Below are 19,022 nucleotides of genomic sequence, written 5' to 3'. Positions count from 1 at the left end.
AACTAGGGTAATAATGGAGGAGGGGGTAGAAGGGTGGACATTGAGGGGTTACTAAGGAACTCCCTTGACCGTGCTAAGGAAACAAAATGCAGCAGATGGGCATCGTTGAAGATAATTGAATCAAAGCAAGGCTTAAGAAGTCCAAGTTCAGTTTTCTAAATGCACAGATATATGCATGTCTGAATGAGTGTCTCTGGGTCTGTTCCCTGGGTCTCACTATGACCTGGGCTCTGGGGAGAAGTTAGTAAAATAGAAGTCACAGTGACATAGGGAAATTGAAAAGCCTCCATAGGACCTGCCTTAAAACCTTACATTCTTTGAATGGTTGCGAAGTCGCAGCCCAAGGCGACTAGCCCAAAATGCTCAGAACATTTGGCATCCAACCTGGACTAGAAGGTAAACCTCTAGAGGGGAAGGAAAAGTCTATTGTGCCCTAACCTCCTCACTTCCCCCAAAGTGGAGCAAATTGGGCTCCCCAGCTTTTCTTTTCCTTCTCAGTGAGACAGATGAGCACAGACAATAACTGCAGGGGCAGAGGAGGAGGGAGGGACATTGGAGACCGTATCCACCCAGGCTCTCAGGCTAACAGTCTGATCTCTAAGCCAAATGCTGCACTTCAGAGCCAGCAACTTTTCGTCCCCACGAATACATTCCCCTTGACCTTTCCACGTTTGCTTTGTCCTCTCAGGGCTCAGTTCATTCATGAAGATTTTTCCAAGATCTGTCCCTGTTCTAACTTACTTTTATGCTTGGATTTTTATACCAAGCCTCATAGCACCTCCCATGTAGGTAGCATTTCCTACTATTATAATCTCCACATTACCCCCAAATAATCAAGAGTTCACAGTATAGCTGTCCTTTTCTTATTGTGTTGTGCCCTAGACCTCACAATAGGTTAATCCTCTTATGCCCTATTTTTTTTGTTATTGTTGTTCTTGCACGATTCTAGGTGTCAGTAGCCATTCATGTCCCAAAGAAGTCAGTCTGTTCCCAGTGCCTCTGGCTTCCTCTTGACTCCTGGAGTCCCAGCTGCCTGAACCTCTCTCTTCTCACTTATTATTTCCTGCCTTGTGTTAACTTTCCCTCTTACCTGCCTGCCTTCCAGCCATCCTTGGTCATGTGAGAGACACTCAATGAAACAGGAATGAGTCACAGATTAATCAGCAAGCACTTTATAGGGCCATGATTCAGGGCAATAACTGTTCTGATGACAGACACTGGGGAGAACAGCGGGCATCTCTGGGACATACTCATCTTTGGGGCTTGCTCATCTCCGACATGCTGCCCTTGATCCTTCCTCCTGCTCCTTCCTCTCTCCATCCTTTGCTTCAAAATTCTATCCTTCTTCTTTCTGTGATTCTGTCCTCATCGCCTTCCTCTCCTGCCACAAATACCCCTGAGTTCCTTAACTACTCACAATTTAGATCTCATTTATCCTTTTATTTGCTCTCTCTATGGAACTTGGCTTTTCTTGTTTTCTGTGTTTTGTGTCTGAATATAATAATGATGTTTAACATTCTGTGCGTGGCCTCTGACTGATTTTGGAAATGGGGAAAGGATCCATGGCATTGGTAGGAAAAGGTTGCCAAGTCTGCCTTAAGAATTGAGGAATGGCAGGGTGTGGTGGCTCACGCCTGTAATCCCAGCACTTTGGGAGGCTGAGGCACGTGGATCACCTGAGGTTAGGAGTTCAAGACCAGCCTGGCCAACATGGTGAAACCCCCATATCTACTAAAAATACGAAAATCAGCTGGGAGTGGTGGCAGGTGCCTGTAGTCCCAGCTACTCAGGAGGCTGAGGCAGGAGAATTGCTTAAACCTGGGAGGCAGAGGTTGCAGTGAGCCAAGATCGCACCACTGCACTCCAGCCTGGGCGACAGAGTGAGACTCTGTCTCAAAAAAAAAAAAAAAAAATTTACAGGGTAAAACATAAAAGAGCTGATGATGAAACCTGTTGGGTGAACTGATGAAACCCCAAATTTACCCAGCCAGTAATGGCCATGCCCTTCACCTTCCAAAAGAAGTGCATTTGCTTCTCCCTGGCCTCATGTTGAAGAATTGAAAAGGAGCAATTTGGAGAGAGGGCAATAAAAGAAAAGACAAAGAGCTTCTGCTATTATTCCTGCATCTCTGACTTCCCACAGCCTATTTTTCAGCTGTTCCCTGTCCACTCCCAAGACCTCTGCCTCCTGTCTTATAGTGTATCATGATCTCCACTGGATAGCAGATAAGCAAGGTTGAGTCGTCTGATAAGTTCATCCCTGGATGTGGACTTTCTCCTCCAATCATGAGCACAACAAATAGAGCTCCTTTCCTCTCTCTTTCACTCTCATGAAGTGAATGGCTAAGCAAGGTTGGGACTCTTGTGATGAGACCAGAAGATCTTGAGAAGAGTGTGAGGAACGAGCTTCCCAGTGAATAAAAGGTGACATGACTTTTGGGCCATGAGTGACAGAACCCTCCAGCTGAATCCTCATTTGCTCCTGAAAAGGTACCTTATTCAAAGTAGCTACAGAAGTGATTTAAACAGAGATGTGGCCACAGCAAAACCCATTTTCTTCCAGCTCAGCATCACATTCACTGTCTTCTTTGGCTCCTACCAGCTCTGCTGGGAGTGAGACTCAATGACCTTTCCCTTCCCTGTATCCTACCTAGCCCACATATTCTTGCCAAATACTTGTTGCACTGATTTCGTTTGTCCCCTGTCTTTGACATTACTGGCAATGTCCACTATATGCAGATGCCAAAGACCAGCTAAAAACAGTTCAAGGAAAATTTCAGGAGTTCCACCTGTATACAATACAATATACAATGAATCACTAGATCATGGTGGGTATAAAAGATAGAAAATCCTTGGAATACCCATAAACAGTTGATCCCAGTGGGTTGGTTATGGCTATAGTTAGTATATACATTGCTGTTGACACTGCCTTTAATTATGTATAGTCACATCTGCATTGTGTCCTTTATGAGCTCTTAGAAAATAATGAATGCACCCAGTTGTTTAGGGCTCCCACGAAGTGAAGGACAACATTATTTCAAATTATTGCAAGAGGTCCAGGGTATCTGGAGACAGGGAAAGCTTTTAAGTCTACTTTTTGTACAATAGAGCTTCATACCATTATTCTATATATAATCTTTTCACCAAAACACTGTCGCCCGATTGTTTCAACAAAAGACCTCTTTGTTTTGATAGCCAAGAAAAACCTTAAGCTCAGTAGAGACATGAGAACAAGCTTTTAAATTACAAAATGTAAGTGCTAAAACCATATTTTAGAATGTAAATTGGAAGATTTTTTTAAAAGTTTTGTTAACTTTAAAAGGAGTTACAGTTTTTTTAAACTTAAGTTTTAACCTAAGTTTTTTTAAGTTTTAAAATTTTGATTAATTTAGCATTTTTTTCTTTTGTCTTTTTCAATGATTTCCATGGAGTTCTTTGACATGCAGCTCAGGGTGACCATATCTTTCTTATCTGACTATAGGGTAGGCCCAGGTAAGCTGGAAGGTGATAACTTTCCCATACTCCTGAGCCCTCTGAAAGTAAAATATATTGTGTTAGATGCTCAATGTCTCAGGATAATCCTAGCCCTGAACATAGGCTGATACAGTTTGGCTCTATGTCCCCACCCAAATCTCATCCTGTAGCTCCCATAATTCCCATGTGTTGTGGGAGGGACCCAGTGGAAGATGACTGAATCATGGGGGCAGGTCTTTCTTCTGCTGTTCTCATGAGAGTGAATGGGTCTCATAAGATTTGATGGTTTTAAAAATGGGAGTTTCTCTGCACAAGCTCTCTCTTTGCCTTTTGCCATCCATATATGATGTGACTTGCTCCTCCTTGCCTTCCGCCATGATTGGGAGGCCTCCCCAGTCATGTGGAACTATAAGTCCAATAAACCTCTTTCTTTCACAAATTGCCTAGTGTTGGATATGTCTTTGTTAGCACCCTGAAAACGCACTAATACATATGCTCTGCTAAACACACATAGCTGAGAGTCTCTATAACAGGACAGAGGTAGTCTATCTGGAGATAGATTGAAAGTCCCTGACTCATCCTCATGAACTTGAGTGCAATTTTAATGCCATGACCTGTCCATTTTTTTGTAATTCCCCAATATTTTGGAACCTCTTTGAAGGCTTACCTTTCCACTGCTGTCTTACAAAAGTAGAGAGAAAGGTGACATTTCCTATAAGATGTTCCATCTCTTTTCAGATCTATACCTCCAACTAGACAGCATAAGTCCTAAGTCCTCACCCACCCTGTGGGATGCTTCTGAAAGTTGTTACTTACCTTGTGAGTTCAAATGAAGTAGATGTTCTCTCTCCTATTCCAGGCTGGTAGGTAATGTGTACTTTGTCCTTTCTCATTGGTTTTTGTTAATAAAAGGAAACCACTAAGCTATAAGAAATCTTAGAAGTCATCATCTCTGTTCCATTGGTGCCTTAAGAGAAGAGGCTGTGTCTTGTTTGAGGTTACATCTTCAATACTTAGCACAATACCTCTGGAAGGAAATGGACGTCCTCAGGCATAGGAGATCCAACCCTCCAGCTTGTATGCATGTCCATACAGCTTGCATAGGTAGTTTGCTTAGGAAATGTTTGTGAACAGAAATGGTCTGGCCTAGAATTGCATTATTTATAAGGACTCAAAAGGTTCCTGTTTGTCTCCCCAAACTCACTGCTCAATCTCTTAGCTTCACCTATATGGAAACTGTTTTGCACACACTGTTCCCTTTGCTTAGAACATTTCCCCCTCTCTTACCCTTCCTCAACCTTGCCCTAGCTGACTCTTACTGTCTTTAGGTTGTGTCTTAGATGTTACCTCCTAGAAGAACTTTCCATGGCCTCCTAAGACCCTCCTCTGTGTATCTGAAACACTGTATGCCCACACCACTGTAGAATTTTATGCTGTAATACAATTGCCCATTATCTTGCTTACCTTCCCTGATGCTCAGTAACTTTCTTAAAGACAACAAGCTGTTTTATTCATTATTTTATCTCTAGCTACTGGCAACCTATTTTGCACAAAATAGACATTCAGTAAATGTTTGTTGACTGAATGAATGAATGAACAAAGTCCAAATAAGGAATATATTCTTAGGCATAGATGGCTTATCTTTCAGAAATTAAAGTGCAGCTACTTTGTGTCTGCATTGAATGCCACTCCAAGCTTCTCAGAGGATTCCTCTGGATAGGCACCCCAGTGTGGGGCCTAGCTGTTGCTTAGGGCTTCCCAGGGCCTGCCTTTCCCTGGGTGTAGGGCCCAGGATTTTCCCCACTAGGCTGGGCTTTCCTACTATTATCTACTCTTACTCAACTCCTCCATCCTGTCTGGGAGACTCAACAATTCTTCCTTCAGGCTTCATGTCCTCCTGACCTGCCTAAACTGGGTGACAACTCTAGCTCCTGGGAATCTGGTGATCTCTATTCACCCACCACTACCTATTTCATTTGCTCTGCCTCAGGTGTGTTCACTAACAGGTTGTTGAGTATGGCTCTACCCTTGGATGAAACTTGAAGGTCTGTACTGCTTGTCTTAAACAGCTTTCAGTCTTATTGGTAGGCATGAGGCTCTGCAGCTGCTCAATTAATCAGGACCAGAAGCCAACTTATGTTGGGTCCTGTCTCTGAGAGTAAGTCCACATTGGCTCAACTACTGAGTTCGTGATCCTTGGGGGATTTGGAAAGGAATGTCCCTAACTCCTCTCTGGTGGTCATTCACTTGGGTCCCCTTGGAAGAGAAACCTTTAAAAATTAAATCACTGAAGTTTTCCAGTAGAAGAAATACAATGCATTTAATAAGGACAAATAACTGTCTGCTAATAATTAGAGGAGGATCTCTGCTTGCAGACCCTACTAATTCACACTCTGTCCTCATTCTTATCCCCTCTCTTTGCCCATGAAAGTGATGCTCAAAGGATCAAGATCAAAAGGCAGTGGAAAGAAATGAAGGATGCAGGAGAAAGATGGACATTGGAAATAAAGGGAAGAGGCAGAGGGGTGGTGAGGAAGGTAGGAAGATCAGGACAGAGCAAGAAACAACAGGATGAGATTCAAAAGAAAGCAACATGGGGAATATGCGAGTGGTGAGGGCTAAGAACTTTTAATAACGAAGAAACCATGGGGACCAAGAGGAAGTTGAAGAAAGCTCCTGGAGCAACCTAGAGAGACAGAAGAGAGCAGAGAAGTGAGTGAAAGGAATAAACCTTGGATGAGAGAGAGGATCTGCACTGTAACTCTGATATTGACCAAGAGGATTGATAACCTCTCTTTTGTTAAATGCCACATACATGCCAAGCACTGTGCTGAGGCTTTGCATTTATTATAGCATAGTGGGCTCACTACCCCAGAATGGAATCCAGAGTTGGGCTGTTTATGGAGCTGTGCACCAGAAAACACTTAGATGTCTACACATAAGTTTACATTCAGGAGACTAGGAGGGGGTTGTTCTCTCCACCTCCAGTCTCAGCCCAGGAGGGCAGAGCCTGGCCAGCCACAGAGCCCAGTCCAGGTATTTCAACAAGGAGAGCTGAGTGGAAGAACAGAAGCAGACTTATCCCTGAGCATAGGAGGGGCTCCATCACCTTCAGAATGCTAGCAAATAGCTAGGAGGGGTGAAGGTCCTCAGGCCAGCAGGCATGGCCTTGGAGATCTAAAGACTCAGGTATTAATGCTATTATGACCATTTGGGTATTCAGGGCTGGTGAAACTAGAAACAGAACTCACAGATTTCTTATCCCTTTGAATTCTTGTTTATAACAACGCTATTATATCTCCATTAAAGAAACACTAGTTACTTCCCCCATGCTACCGGATGGTGGCACTGAGTATAACATGATCAGTGTGACGCAAAGACCATACTCTTTCCACTCTACCCTAAGGCATCTCATTAGAGATGGCATCTCTGCTGTCCCATCTCTGCTATCCCATTTCTGGTTGTCAGAGCAATATGTTCTGGGAGGTCAGCCTCAGCCTCAGGCCATCTTTAGGCAGGCAGGAAGTTAAGAGAAGGGAGATGCAGTGCTGGTCCAGAAGCAATGACCAAGGCAGAAAGGGGCCTGGGGAGCCGTGAAGATAGAGGCCACACTGGACATTTCCAGCTGGGCAGAGAGAGGAAGGCTAGAAACCAGGAAAAGATGAGCAGGAGTTCAGCCAGTGAAGGCTTGGGGCACAGGAAGCAAAAAGCCTGGTCCTATAGGTTGGCATTGGTCCCCTCCACCTGTTGGGGACATGCAAAAGCCTGGAGCCACAAGATGTCAGGAACTTTCTGTCCCTTTCAGCTTCACACATGCACAGCTTAGTGAGAACATTACCCTTGATCCTCTGAGCCAGGGATCACAGTCTACGGGATTTGTGAAAATTTGGTTTTGTCTTTCAGGGAATTTGTCCCCATGTGATTCATTAATTGACCCATTGCTCCTTAGCTGCAAGGAGCCTGGTAGTTCAGGCCATTAAGTCCCTTCTGTAGGCCTAATTCATGGCCTGACATCACAATCCTAACAACATAATCCATTTGTCCTGATTTGATTTTTTCTTTTCGAGAGGCTCCCTTGGCAGCCAGGATTTCTCATTATGATATGATTCATCCATATGATAATTACCATTAGAATTAGTATCTCAGATGTGATTCATCTTTGGAAATATTAAGCTGGAAGCATCACTTACAGAAAGGCCTGTTCCATTTACAGCCATGGGGAATTTCTGCAGAGATGCTCCTTCATCCAGCTAGCATTTGTTGACTTTTGCCCTGTACTGGATTCTGAACTAGGGTCCTTGAGGTGTATAGAGATGAATAGGCCCTAGGCTGTGCCCTCAGTAGCTTCCATTCTAAAAGGGAGATGATAGGGATGTAAGTGCTTGTCAGATGGATAGTACAGTCAGAGATGAAAGGTAACATTTTCTCCTTAAAGTCTAGGATACAGGTTTTCAAACTCTAGCAGGAATCAAAATCACCTGAAGGGCTTGCTAAAATGCAGATTGCTGGGTCCCAGCCCAGAGTTTTTGGTTTGGTAGGCCTGTGATGGAGTCCAAGAATTTGCAGTTCTGACAAATTCCTGGGTGAGGAGGATGATGCTGGTCTGGGGACCACACTTTGAAGAACATAGCTCTAAGTCTTCTATTATTTCTCCACTGTGCCCTTTCTTCATTGCTTGCAGTGTGCTAAGCAGTGCCCTGTGCTGGGGACAAAATGTTTGTTAAAGCTTGGTCCCTGTCCTGGTGGGGACAGAATAGGAGAGTAAACAGTGATTTCTGTACTTCACAGGAAGTGCCACTAGAGCTTTGCTTAAGGTGTCATTGGATCACCAAAAAGAACATGATTATTTCTTGCTGGAACCCAGGGAATGCCACATGGAGGAGGGAAAATTTTAATAAAAGGGATGTGGATTGGAAGAAGTTGTATGGAAGGGCATTTGCAGCTGTAAAATTCACAAATTTTCAAATGTCCTGGGGCTTCCTCTAACTCCTTCTGACATGTTCCCCTGAAGTGACAAAGGTTCGGCTTACTTCCCGTAGAAACCTCTGGCACAGTTCTGGTTAATTGGCCTGGTTTTAGCAAAGCCTTTATTTTTGACTTTCTGGGGTTCTGTGTCAGTGTCTCGCTCATGCATGGTCTGAATACTCTCAATAGAATGGAATTCTCTGCACAGGCATTTGAATGGAATGTGGAATCATGAGCAGAGGAAACGACAGCCTGCTACCAAAATTCTCCTCCCCATCCCTGCCATTTAAGTCTCCAAGCTGCTGCAACTACCCGCTCCGACAGCCTCACTGTTTTTGTTGACTCTTCAGGAAATTCGACAGTTCTTACATCATTGCATTTTGTTTACCTACAGACATCCATCAGACATGAAACTTCTAGTATATTCAACCTTTTAGAACACTGCTTGTAGATTCCAAAGTTAGAAAAGAGGCTCATGAGACTAGTAAAGGGGTTTCCAAACCATAGTGCAGAGCTCTTACACTTCGTGCTCTGAGAGGCCCCTGCATTGTTACCGCCTGTTAAGTCACAGGTGACACCGTTAAAATAAATGTCATTGTTTTTCTAGCTCAGGGCACTTTAAGAACCACATTATAAGGAGGATAAGGGTCCTATTAGAAGCACATATATAGTCACTATTAAGAAATGGCCGCTGATACTGAAGGAGAAAAGTAATAAGAGAGAGGGAACAGGAGAAGCTAATGTATTAGAGAATAATGATCATCAAAATAATCATCAAAATTAAGTTTTATTATAGCCTCCATCTGCCACTTAAGAAGGGACTGAGTATGATGGAGGGTAAAATTCCAGCACTTTGGGAGGCTGAGGTGGGAGGCTGCTTGAGCTCAGGAGTTTCAGACCAGCATGGGCAACATAGTAAGACCCCATCTCTACAAATAATATAAAATTAGCTTGGCATAGTGGTGGTGCCTGTAGTCCCAGCTACTCAGGAGGCTGAGGTGGGAAGATCATTTGAGCCCAAGAGGTCAAGGCTGCAGTGAGCTGTGATTGTGCCACTGCACTCCAGCCTGGGCAACAGAGTGAGACCTTGTCTCAGAAAAAGAAAGAAAGAAGGAGAGAGAGAGAGAGAGAGAGAGAGAGAGAGAGAGAGAGAACAAGGAAGTATGGATTATAGAACAGTAACACTAAAAGGGACCTTGGAGATAATAACTGGCCAGCCTCTTCATGCTAAAGATAAGAAAACTGGGGCAAAGGGTGGGTTATGAGGAAGAGGGTTTCAGTTATTTGCCCAGTATTACACAATTACACAGTACAGACTGGGTCTCTCCAGGGCAGTCTGTCTTTTTTCTTTTTAAAATCATTGTTCTCCAGCATCTACCATAGTCGATGTAACTGCCCTCAATGTTTATTTAAATTGATTGAGCAGAGTCAATACATGAATCCATATCTTGGTTTCTTTTAAACCCCATGATCCTTTCAAATGATCAATTTCATGAAAAATTAGTAGGGAGAATAGATCAGATTAAGTCCTTTGACTCTAAGCCAATCAGCAAATGATAATGGAATATTGTTAAACTATTGGTGAATTTCTCAGAAATGGCCAAGTTTGGTTAGTCGAAATTAAATCCTCATTTGGCTACAGCTATTCTGAATACTTTGTAAAGATTTTATGCCATTTTGTATGATTTATGTATCTAGTTTTCAGCAAATACAGGTGACAATACAATGTCGCCTGTCATTCAAATGAATCCAATATATTCAGGGCCAAAAAACCAGAGAATTCTAGCCAAGTTTTTGGTGAAGACATAGAATTGAGAAATTCATTTATTCACTCAAGAACTGTTCATTGAGAACTTATAATGCCAAACACTGTTCTAGACACTGCAGATACAGCAGTGAACAAAAGAAAATCTCATGAAGCTGAAATTCTAGTGGAAGGAATAGACAACAAACAAACAAAAAGTGATGGAGGGATTGTGACTACACTTACCCCTCTCTTGAAAGTGCTTCCTTTGACATCTATAATAGGATTCTCTGTTTGGTTGGGTAGTTAACAGCACTAGCTTAGAGATGGAGAGTCTTGATGTTAAGTCCTAGCTGTGTGCACATTAGTGCCTTATTTTTACATGCTGATAATAGTAGAACCTCTTCATAGAGCTGTTCTGTGGTTTAATTGAAATCATGTTTCACTACTCAGGGCCTAGTTCACTTTAAACATTTGACAAATGATGCAATTATTATTATTATTATTATTGAGTCAATGGACCTCTAAGTAACACACTTTCTTCCTGTTGAAAGATTTCAGAAGATATGCCATCAGATCTTAGAACCTCATGATTTTTCATAAGTGATCTAAAAAAGATAGCTTCTGAAACAGAGCAAGTGCAAAATGACTCCCCTTGACAATACCCTTTTTGACTTTAGTAGAAGTCAAGTCAAGAAAAAGCTCTGGCTATTCCAAGGAGCTTTCCTTCTGGATGAGTGCTGTGGATGTGGTGTGTCTGGTTGCTTCATGCCTTTTAGTGCATGCAAGTCTTTGCCTTTGTCTCCATCTGAATTACCCCAACTCTCTTCAGCCTCAGTATGCTTGTTTTCTTTTGTTTTGGAACTAAACTCCACATCCCAGTACTGGCTTCTACATGGCATCCCTCTTTCATGAGTCATGAGGAACTGCAAATGCCTTTTTAAGTGTTTATGCAAGTGTTATCTAAGCATTGCTTGCTTTTCTCTAAGTCACTTTATCATGTCAAATCATTTTGCCCTAACCACTCCAGGCCACAGCACCTACCATAATGGGAAGAGCGTAATCCCATGGAAAGGATTCATTAACAGTTTGCGACATTGATCTATGTAGCTCTCTATATAAAGCCTAAATCTCTAAAAACTTGGCAATGACCAAATATAAAGATTTTGACTCCTTTCCTTTCCTCCCAATGACTTCAGCAAGTCCTGTAGAAATATATCTTGATATATAATAGCCTACAGTTTTTTACTAATTTATTTGGTCTACTTGTTTATTGTTTGCCTTTCCCATGAAAATGAAGCTCATCTTGCTCACTGGTAGAACACCAGCAGTTGGACTTAGCACAATGTATGTGCTCAGTAAATATAAATCACTTGTTGAATAAATGAATGCTCACATAGCTGTCTAGCAAGTGTGGATGCCATGTTGTGATGTGTTGGATTTTGTTTCAAAAAAGATATTGGCCTATGTAGGGCAGTAGTCTGTCTAGTTTTCAGCACTTTCCATCACCATATTAACCTTGAGTTTCTCTCATTTGTGACTGTATAATTTAAAACTATAAATCTCTACATAAAGGAAGCATATTTGGTTATTCATTAGACTTAACTTGACTGTTTTCAAAAGTAATTGAGAGTGACCACGAAAGGAATTATCATGAATAAAAACAATAACAACAGCATTGTAAACATCACCTAAACCTCTTGCCAAGATCACCCCTAACAGTGTGATCTTTATCCCACTGTTGGGCTTTGAGTATGACAATGGATAGTGCAGTGGATAAAGCTGGACCACAGAGTTAGAGAAATCTGGGTTTCTATCCTGGCATAGCCTCTTACTAGGTGTGTAAGGCTGACTGTATTTCTCTACTTCTCTAGGCTTACTTTCCCATCTACAAAATGAATCAACTTTATAGATTAGTGTGTGGATTCAATTGTTATGTAATTAAAATACTTATGGTTCCAAACACATCATCATTGTATCAGTTAACTTCTGCTGTGTGGCAAAGCACTCCCAAAACCTACTGACTTTTCACAACAATCATTTATTTAGTCCACGATTCTGTGAATTGGTTGGGTAGTTCTGGTCTGGATCAACTGATCTCTGCTGGGCTTTCTCATGCATCTGTGGCAGCAGTTGGACTGGCACGTGGATGATCTAAAATCTAGGATGGTTTCACTATGTGTCTGGCTGTTGGCAAGTTATCAGCCAAGGTGACAGGGGTGACTGGGCCATGGTCTTTCATCCTCCCGCAATCTAGTTCAGGCTTCCTTACGTGGCAGTTGTTGCAGAGTGCCCAAAAGCAACAAGAGAGAGCAAGTTCCAATGTACAGGTATTTTTCAAGACTGCTTGCATCATATTTGCTAAATTTCCATTAGTTAAGACAATCACAGTTCCAGCCCAGTGTCAGTGAAGGAAATAATTTGTGGCCATTTTTGTAGCCTGCCACAATCCTCCTCATCATCACTGTCATCATATAAACTAGTATTTGTTGAGCATTTACTAAGTGCCAGATGCTGTTCTAATCATACTACATTTATCAAAGCTTGTAATTCTAGCCACAACCTTTTGAAGCAGATACTATTATATTCTATATTGGAGAAAAGGAAACTGAGGCACAGAATGGCAAAGCAACTTACCCAAGGTCACACAGCTGGGAAGCATGGGGGCTGGAATTCAAACCAATGCTCCAGAGCCATAACTGTAATGACTATTCTCTACTGTCTCTTCTTCACACGCTATACGTGGGCTTTTCCATGATTTCTTCTTTTTCACAAGTGAGTGATCTAGGAAGAGATAATACCTTGAATTTTTTTTTTTTTTTTTTTTTTTTTTTTTTTTTTTTTTTTTTTTTTTTGAGATGGAGTCTCACTCTGTCGCCAGGCTGGAGTGTAGTGGTGCAATCTCGGCTCACTGCAACCTTCGCCTCCTGGGTTCAAGCGATTCTCATGCCTTGGCCTCCCGAGTAACTGGGATTACAGGCACATGCCACCACACCCAGCTAATTTTTGTATTTTTAGTAGAGACGGGGTTTCATCATGTTGGTCAGGCTGGTCTTGATCTTCTGACCTCGTGATCCACCCAACTCGTCCTCCCAAAGTGCTGAGATTACAGGTGTGAGCCACTGTGCCTGGTCAATACCTTGATTTTGACAGGTTCCCTGAACATTGCCGTATCTACCACCACTTTGTCCACACTTCAGCATTTTTCCAACAAAGCACCTTGAGTTTTTCTCATCCAGGATTGGTGTGACTGGGATGCGTTATTCCAGATCTTCGTAGTAACTTTTGATCTTTTTCTGGTTCTTTGTGGTGAGGGTATTGGCAATGGTGACAGAAGTTCCGAGCTTCATTCGTAGAGCACTTCATCTTTTATTTCTTCAGACAAGTTTGGGGGCTTGGAAACGTGGCTGAAAACAATGTTGAAATATTACTTAATATATACATAGCATTTATATATGTTTATTAATAGTTTATCAGAGGTGATTTACAATACCTTTTGATATCAGAGACTATGGCTTTCTCTCTATCCTCAGCAACTAGCACAGGCAAGAGCACACAGAGGACACATTGGAGGAGCTCAGTACATGTTTGTTGTAAATATCTACATCCATATCTGTATTTTATTAAGACAGGGTAACAAACACATATACACACATATACTAATGGTGGCCAGATATTGGCCAGGTGTGATCAGTAAAGAGTGGTGGACACTGGCATCCAGTGGAGAACTCATGCCCCATCTAACAGTAGAAGATCTAGCCATTTGATACCATGTAGGAATGCTCAGTGTTACCAGATTGTTTCATTATTCAGGAGATGCTGGAACTTCAGATGTATATGTAAAACTTTTCTGAATTTAAACAGTGTATGTCAGATGAAACAGGTCTGTTGCCTGAATCTGGCCCATGGTCAATTGATTTGTGACCTCCCTACATTAGGCACTTGTTGGCACCTTTCTATTGCATTATAACTGTCCTGAAGGCCCGAGGTAGAAGGGGAGACACAGAATAAGGCAGAGATGGAACAGTGAGATAACAAGAGATGAAAGACTTCAAGAAGGATGGATGATTGCCTATTTCAGAGATTCTGCAGAGGTCAAAGAAATGGGAATAAGAAAAGGCTATTAGATTAAAGCAAATTAATTATTTGGCACAGCACTACATCTACAGGCTGTGTTCTTTTAAAAAATGATCAAATAACATGGGAAATAGTCAGTTAAGCAAATTAAAATAATTTCTTTACTCTGACCCTTCTAATTGTCTTTAATATTCTATTACGCAATGTAAATCTCCAAAAGGAGAAGAGATTTACTGAGATTTTTAAAACTTTCATGATTAAGGAGTCCTTAGGTCATACAATCCCTTGTAAATGTTTTGAGGAAAACACCTTGGAAAAGCTGGATAAGAGACTGAATGAGTCATTGGGAATCTATGGAGGCCTGATGTGGAGACTGGAATGCACATGGTAGTGAGCAAATGCACAATGAGCCAGCAAAGCAGCTTGGCAAGTAAAGAAAGTAGGCCAACCTATCAGGAACTAGGAATTGCCAGCTTAGTAATCTTTTTAAGACAAAACCGTTTTAGCATCATTCCTTTGCTGAAAACAAACCAGCAAAAAAAAAATCAAGGGGTGCCCTCCTCTGATGGGTGAAAGCTCTTTGCTTTAACAATCCAGGTCTCCTTTATCAGGCCAACTGACCTTTCTCATTCCCCAGTTGTTCCCTGTCTTTCTCATTCCCCAGTTATTTCCTACGCTGACTCCCTGCTCTGAACACTGTACTCCACTGGCTGTCCTTATTGCTTGCATGGTGAGTTGTCTCCCTAGCTGCTCCAGTTAGAGACATGCCCGCTTTCCAAGGCACAGGTCAAACCCTGCTTTCCCTATTAAGCCTTCCTTAGCCATCAAGCTGCCAGTCAGTTCTTTTCCTTACACAACTGGACCAGTTACTTCTGAAGGACTTTCATGGGACTTCCTGTGTTGGAGACAGCCTGTATGATTTGGAACCAAGAGAATAAAACTACGTCTTGAGATCTGCAGCTCTCTACCCCCACTTGTCCTCACAGTACACCCAAATAAGATTAGCATAATATTGCCCAGAAACACAGAAGAGCAAGGGCGTAACTCCAATCACATTGCATTTCATAGATTGTGGTCTATAGTTATACAACCACCTATTATTCACTGAGGGTAAAAGAGTGTATTCTCTTTTATAGACTTGCTCAACAGTAAAAAGCATCATTTCTAGACACTAGGCTGAGTATATTACATGTTTATCTTAGTGAATCTCACAGTCTCCATAAGAAGAGTGTTATTATCCCCATTTTACAGAGGAGGGAGCTGTCTTGAAACATTCAACTCAGCTTGTTCACACTTATGACCAGCTCTCTATCTGGTGAAGGTAGAGTCAGGTGTACAACCTCATGTACCTGACCCCAAACCTGGGCTCTTTCTGTCCCAGCACACCATCTCCATGGCCATGCAGGCCACTAGGAATTTAATGACAGAGAATTAAAGGTAAGAAACACACTGTGCCTTCAAGTGGCAAATATATACCACTAGACAGAGGAAGACAGACAAAATCTAGTTAGGGTCTACACAGTTTGAATATCATAGAACTCAGTGCATTCTGGGGTATCACAAGGACCTAGCACAGCTCAAGAGAGGCCCTCTTGAGTGAGATTTGGAGGATGCAACATTATGGGGGCACATGCATGGCCCGCAGGGCAGTGAGAGTCTTCTACTACCTGGCCATTCGTCAATATCACCGAAGGAGGTGACCTTCATTTCCACCCTACTCTAAGCTCTTGGCTTTTCTTTCTGTCTTCTTTACTAGACTGTGGACTCTGAGGAGAGAAGCTATTTTATTTATCCAGCCCTGTCACAGTTTCTGGTATATAAGCAGTAACTATTTGTTGGTTTGATGAATGAATGACAAGTCAGACAAGGCAGGGTGCTCAAGGTGACACGATAGAGACAGCACAATGTACACAACTTTATTCCCCCATCAGAGAACTGGATTACCTCACTGCATGTTATGTGTCTCCCCTGTTTGTTTATACACTATCCAGAAGCCTCTGGTTTCTCAGAATGCTTGACAAATTCCAAGTCCTCCCTTCAATAACATCAAACGTTATCATTTTCAGGCCTCATCGAAGATTGTGAAATCCTGCAGCAGCACAGGAGGTGTGTGCTGCCCCTTGCACTTTCCCCACATCTTCCAACACAGTACCTTGCACAGAGCAAGGTCTATACACATGCACATTGAATGACTGCATTGAAATAGATTGGAGACATGGTTAGGAACCTGTCCTAACAGTGCAATCTTGTTGAGACAATGCTTGTTGAATTCAGGTGATAAAGGGAGAAGAAACCAGGATAGTGACAGTGACATAGATGGGGCAAGAAGAGTGAGCAGGATCTGTCAACATTGGATATGGGAGGTGAGGGAGGAGGAAGAGAAAAAATGATTCAAATACTTCGATCTCAGCTGACAGTTTGAAGGATTATGCCCAAGGGGGAAATAGGGAAGTTCTCTTTCCCCATAACCCTCTCATCCTCACTTCAGTTTAAGCATGGAGAAAAGATTTCCCATAAAAGTCAGGCTGAAACACTCCATGGAGGGAGACAGACCCGGGGCAGTCATTCAGGAGTGTCCAGGAAAACAAGAAGGAAAAGTTTGCCCTCATCTCTCTGCAGAAGAGCTTTGCTCTGCTGAGGAGGAGAAATTTGAGCTGAATGTATTTTTGGTTGGTATGACTTGTAAGTTCTCTGATAGCAGAGTTGTTTGAATGACCTATTTTATAACTACACAGAGCTTTTCCAAATAGATGGTGTCTGTAGAATGTTCAGGTTAATGCATGAGCCCAGTGCTCAGAGTGTTTGCACTTGGAACATCTGAGCCTTCTTTCTTAATAAGTCATCTTGGCATTTTGTCAACAAGTTAATTTGCTTTCCTAAGAAACTAGATTAATACTTCCTGTACTTCGTGCTATTCACAGATCTACAATGCAGTGAGAAGAGGAGAAGAAACAGAAAATACAGTTGGATCTCTACTCCATTTCTTCACCAGGCTCCCAGCCTCCGAGACAGCCCATGGAAGAATAAGTGTTGGTCCATGCTTAAAGCAATGTGTCCAAGACACTGTATATGAGTATCGCGCCACCCTCCAAAGGACTTCAATATCGCAGTACATCACCGGTTCTCTCCTAGAAGCAACCACGTCTTTGGGAGCAAGAAGTGGCCTTCTCAGTACTTTTGGAGGATCCACTGGACGAATGATGCTGAAAGGTAATGCCTGAAATTTCACTTTTAACTTTTTATCTTTGACTAGAAAGAAGGATCTAAGTTAAGATTTATGCATTCCTGATGGAAAATTGAGTTCACTTTTCAGTGACTTTAAGTAAAAGTCGCTTCTTTAAGAGAATATAAAAAGGTGCTCCCTTCTTAAAATCCCCTAAGGTGCCAACATTCCAAATAGTAATCATTAAGATTTTGAAACTTTTTTTCAAATGAAGTAAATGGTTAAAATGCTATCTTTAATTTTTGTTTAAATGATTCAGGCAGGTAGTTTCTCCTTGTGGTAGTTTATGACAAATGTCAATTACTATGATAAGATGCTAGGAAACAAATATGGTCAAGCAGTCATATTGAAAACCCACTGTGGTTGGGAGCAGAGTGAAATGTAGATCTCCTTCATACACAGAATTAATAGGTCTCCACTGACCAGAAGAGCCAAAGGCCATCTTCCAGCTACTCCCATCTTAAAGGACAAGATAGGCAGGTATCCCACTGAAAAATGAAAGCCAATGGAAAGTGGGATCCCTTGGTATTTGAACTTCCCAGCTACTTCCCACGAGCAGCAGACAGGCAGGTCAGAAATGGCAGTGCATCAAAGAACCTCGGAAACTTGTACACTGTGCAACTGTCATAAGCTGCTTGGCAGCATTCCCTGGCAGGAAGCTGCCAACCAGACAGGGACCATGCAAAGCAGCATTCCATTGCCTGGGGTTTGCCAGAACTCAATCTGCCAGCGGCTATTGTCCCTCCATAACAAGTCCTGAGATCCAAAGCCAGCAGGCCAGTGACCTGCCTCCTTGATCCTCAGCCTTCTCCATTCCTACCCCCATACACACCCCTAGACAGGCCTAAGAGGAATACCATAACCTCCTTGTGTACTATGTTGGGTGCCAAGTTGGTTTGTTTTCTGTAGTCACCCAAACTTCAGGGGATTGGTTATAAATGAATGAAGAATAACAGAAGATGTGGGAACACTAATCCAAGAAACTAATGGCTTCATGTTTTTCAGCCATTCAACACATTTTTTGAGCCCCTATTAGATGTTAGGTGCTGGAAAGGGAACAAAACATAATTCCTGCCCTCATGGAGTTTATAGTCTCTAGGTGGTAAGCTGTTTTCCCTACACACAGGATTCAAGGTTTCTCCCCTCTGATGTGGCTCCTAGAGAGTGCCAAGCCTGCATTCTTCATCATACTCTTCTCAGGAAGTTGGGCTGAGATTGGCATGTGGAATTGGCATTGTTTTAATGCTTGTGATTTTATGCCAGGGCCTTATCCCATGAGTTAATCAACATGGGTTGATTAAACCCCTCAACCCCTCCCATTTGGTTTTCAAAGTCTTTTTTTTAATTATTATTATTATACTTTAAGTTCTAGGGTACATGTGCACAACGTGCAGGTTTGTTACATATGTATACATGTGCCATGTTGGTGTGCTACACCCATTAACTCGTCATTTACATTAGGTATATCTCCTAATACTATCCCTCCCCCCTCCTCCCCACAATAGGACCCGGTGTGTGATGTTCCCCTTCCTGTGTCCA

General features: G+C 42.3%; 1 protein-coding gene across 1 annotated transcript in view; it reads left to right on the top strand.

Annotated features, from left to right (window-relative positions):
* Window positions 1-17,481, top strand: part of LOC108519217 (1-phosphatidylinositol 4,5-bisphosphate phosphodiesterase epsilon-1-like) — a 147,766-nt gene extending 130,285 nt beyond the window's left edge. The window contains exon 3 of the mRNA XM_017858059.1: window positions 17,182-17,481. Coding sequence (XP_017713548.1) covers window positions 17,182-17,481 — 300 coding nt within the window. The remainder of the gene's footprint in view (window positions 1-17,181) is intronic.
* The last annotated feature ends 1,541 nt before the right edge of the window (window positions 17,482-19,022 follow it).

This window comes from Rhinopithecus bieti, unplaced genomic scaffold (genome assembly GCF_001698545.2).
Source record: "Rhinopithecus bieti isolate Rb0 unplaced genomic scaffold, ASM169854v2 scaffold_48366, whole genome shotgun sequence".
Lineage (NCBI taxonomy): Eukaryota > Metazoa > Chordata > Mammalia > Primates > Cercopithecidae > Rhinopithecus > Rhinopithecus bieti.
This window is presented reverse-complemented; position numbering and strand designations above follow the sequence as displayed.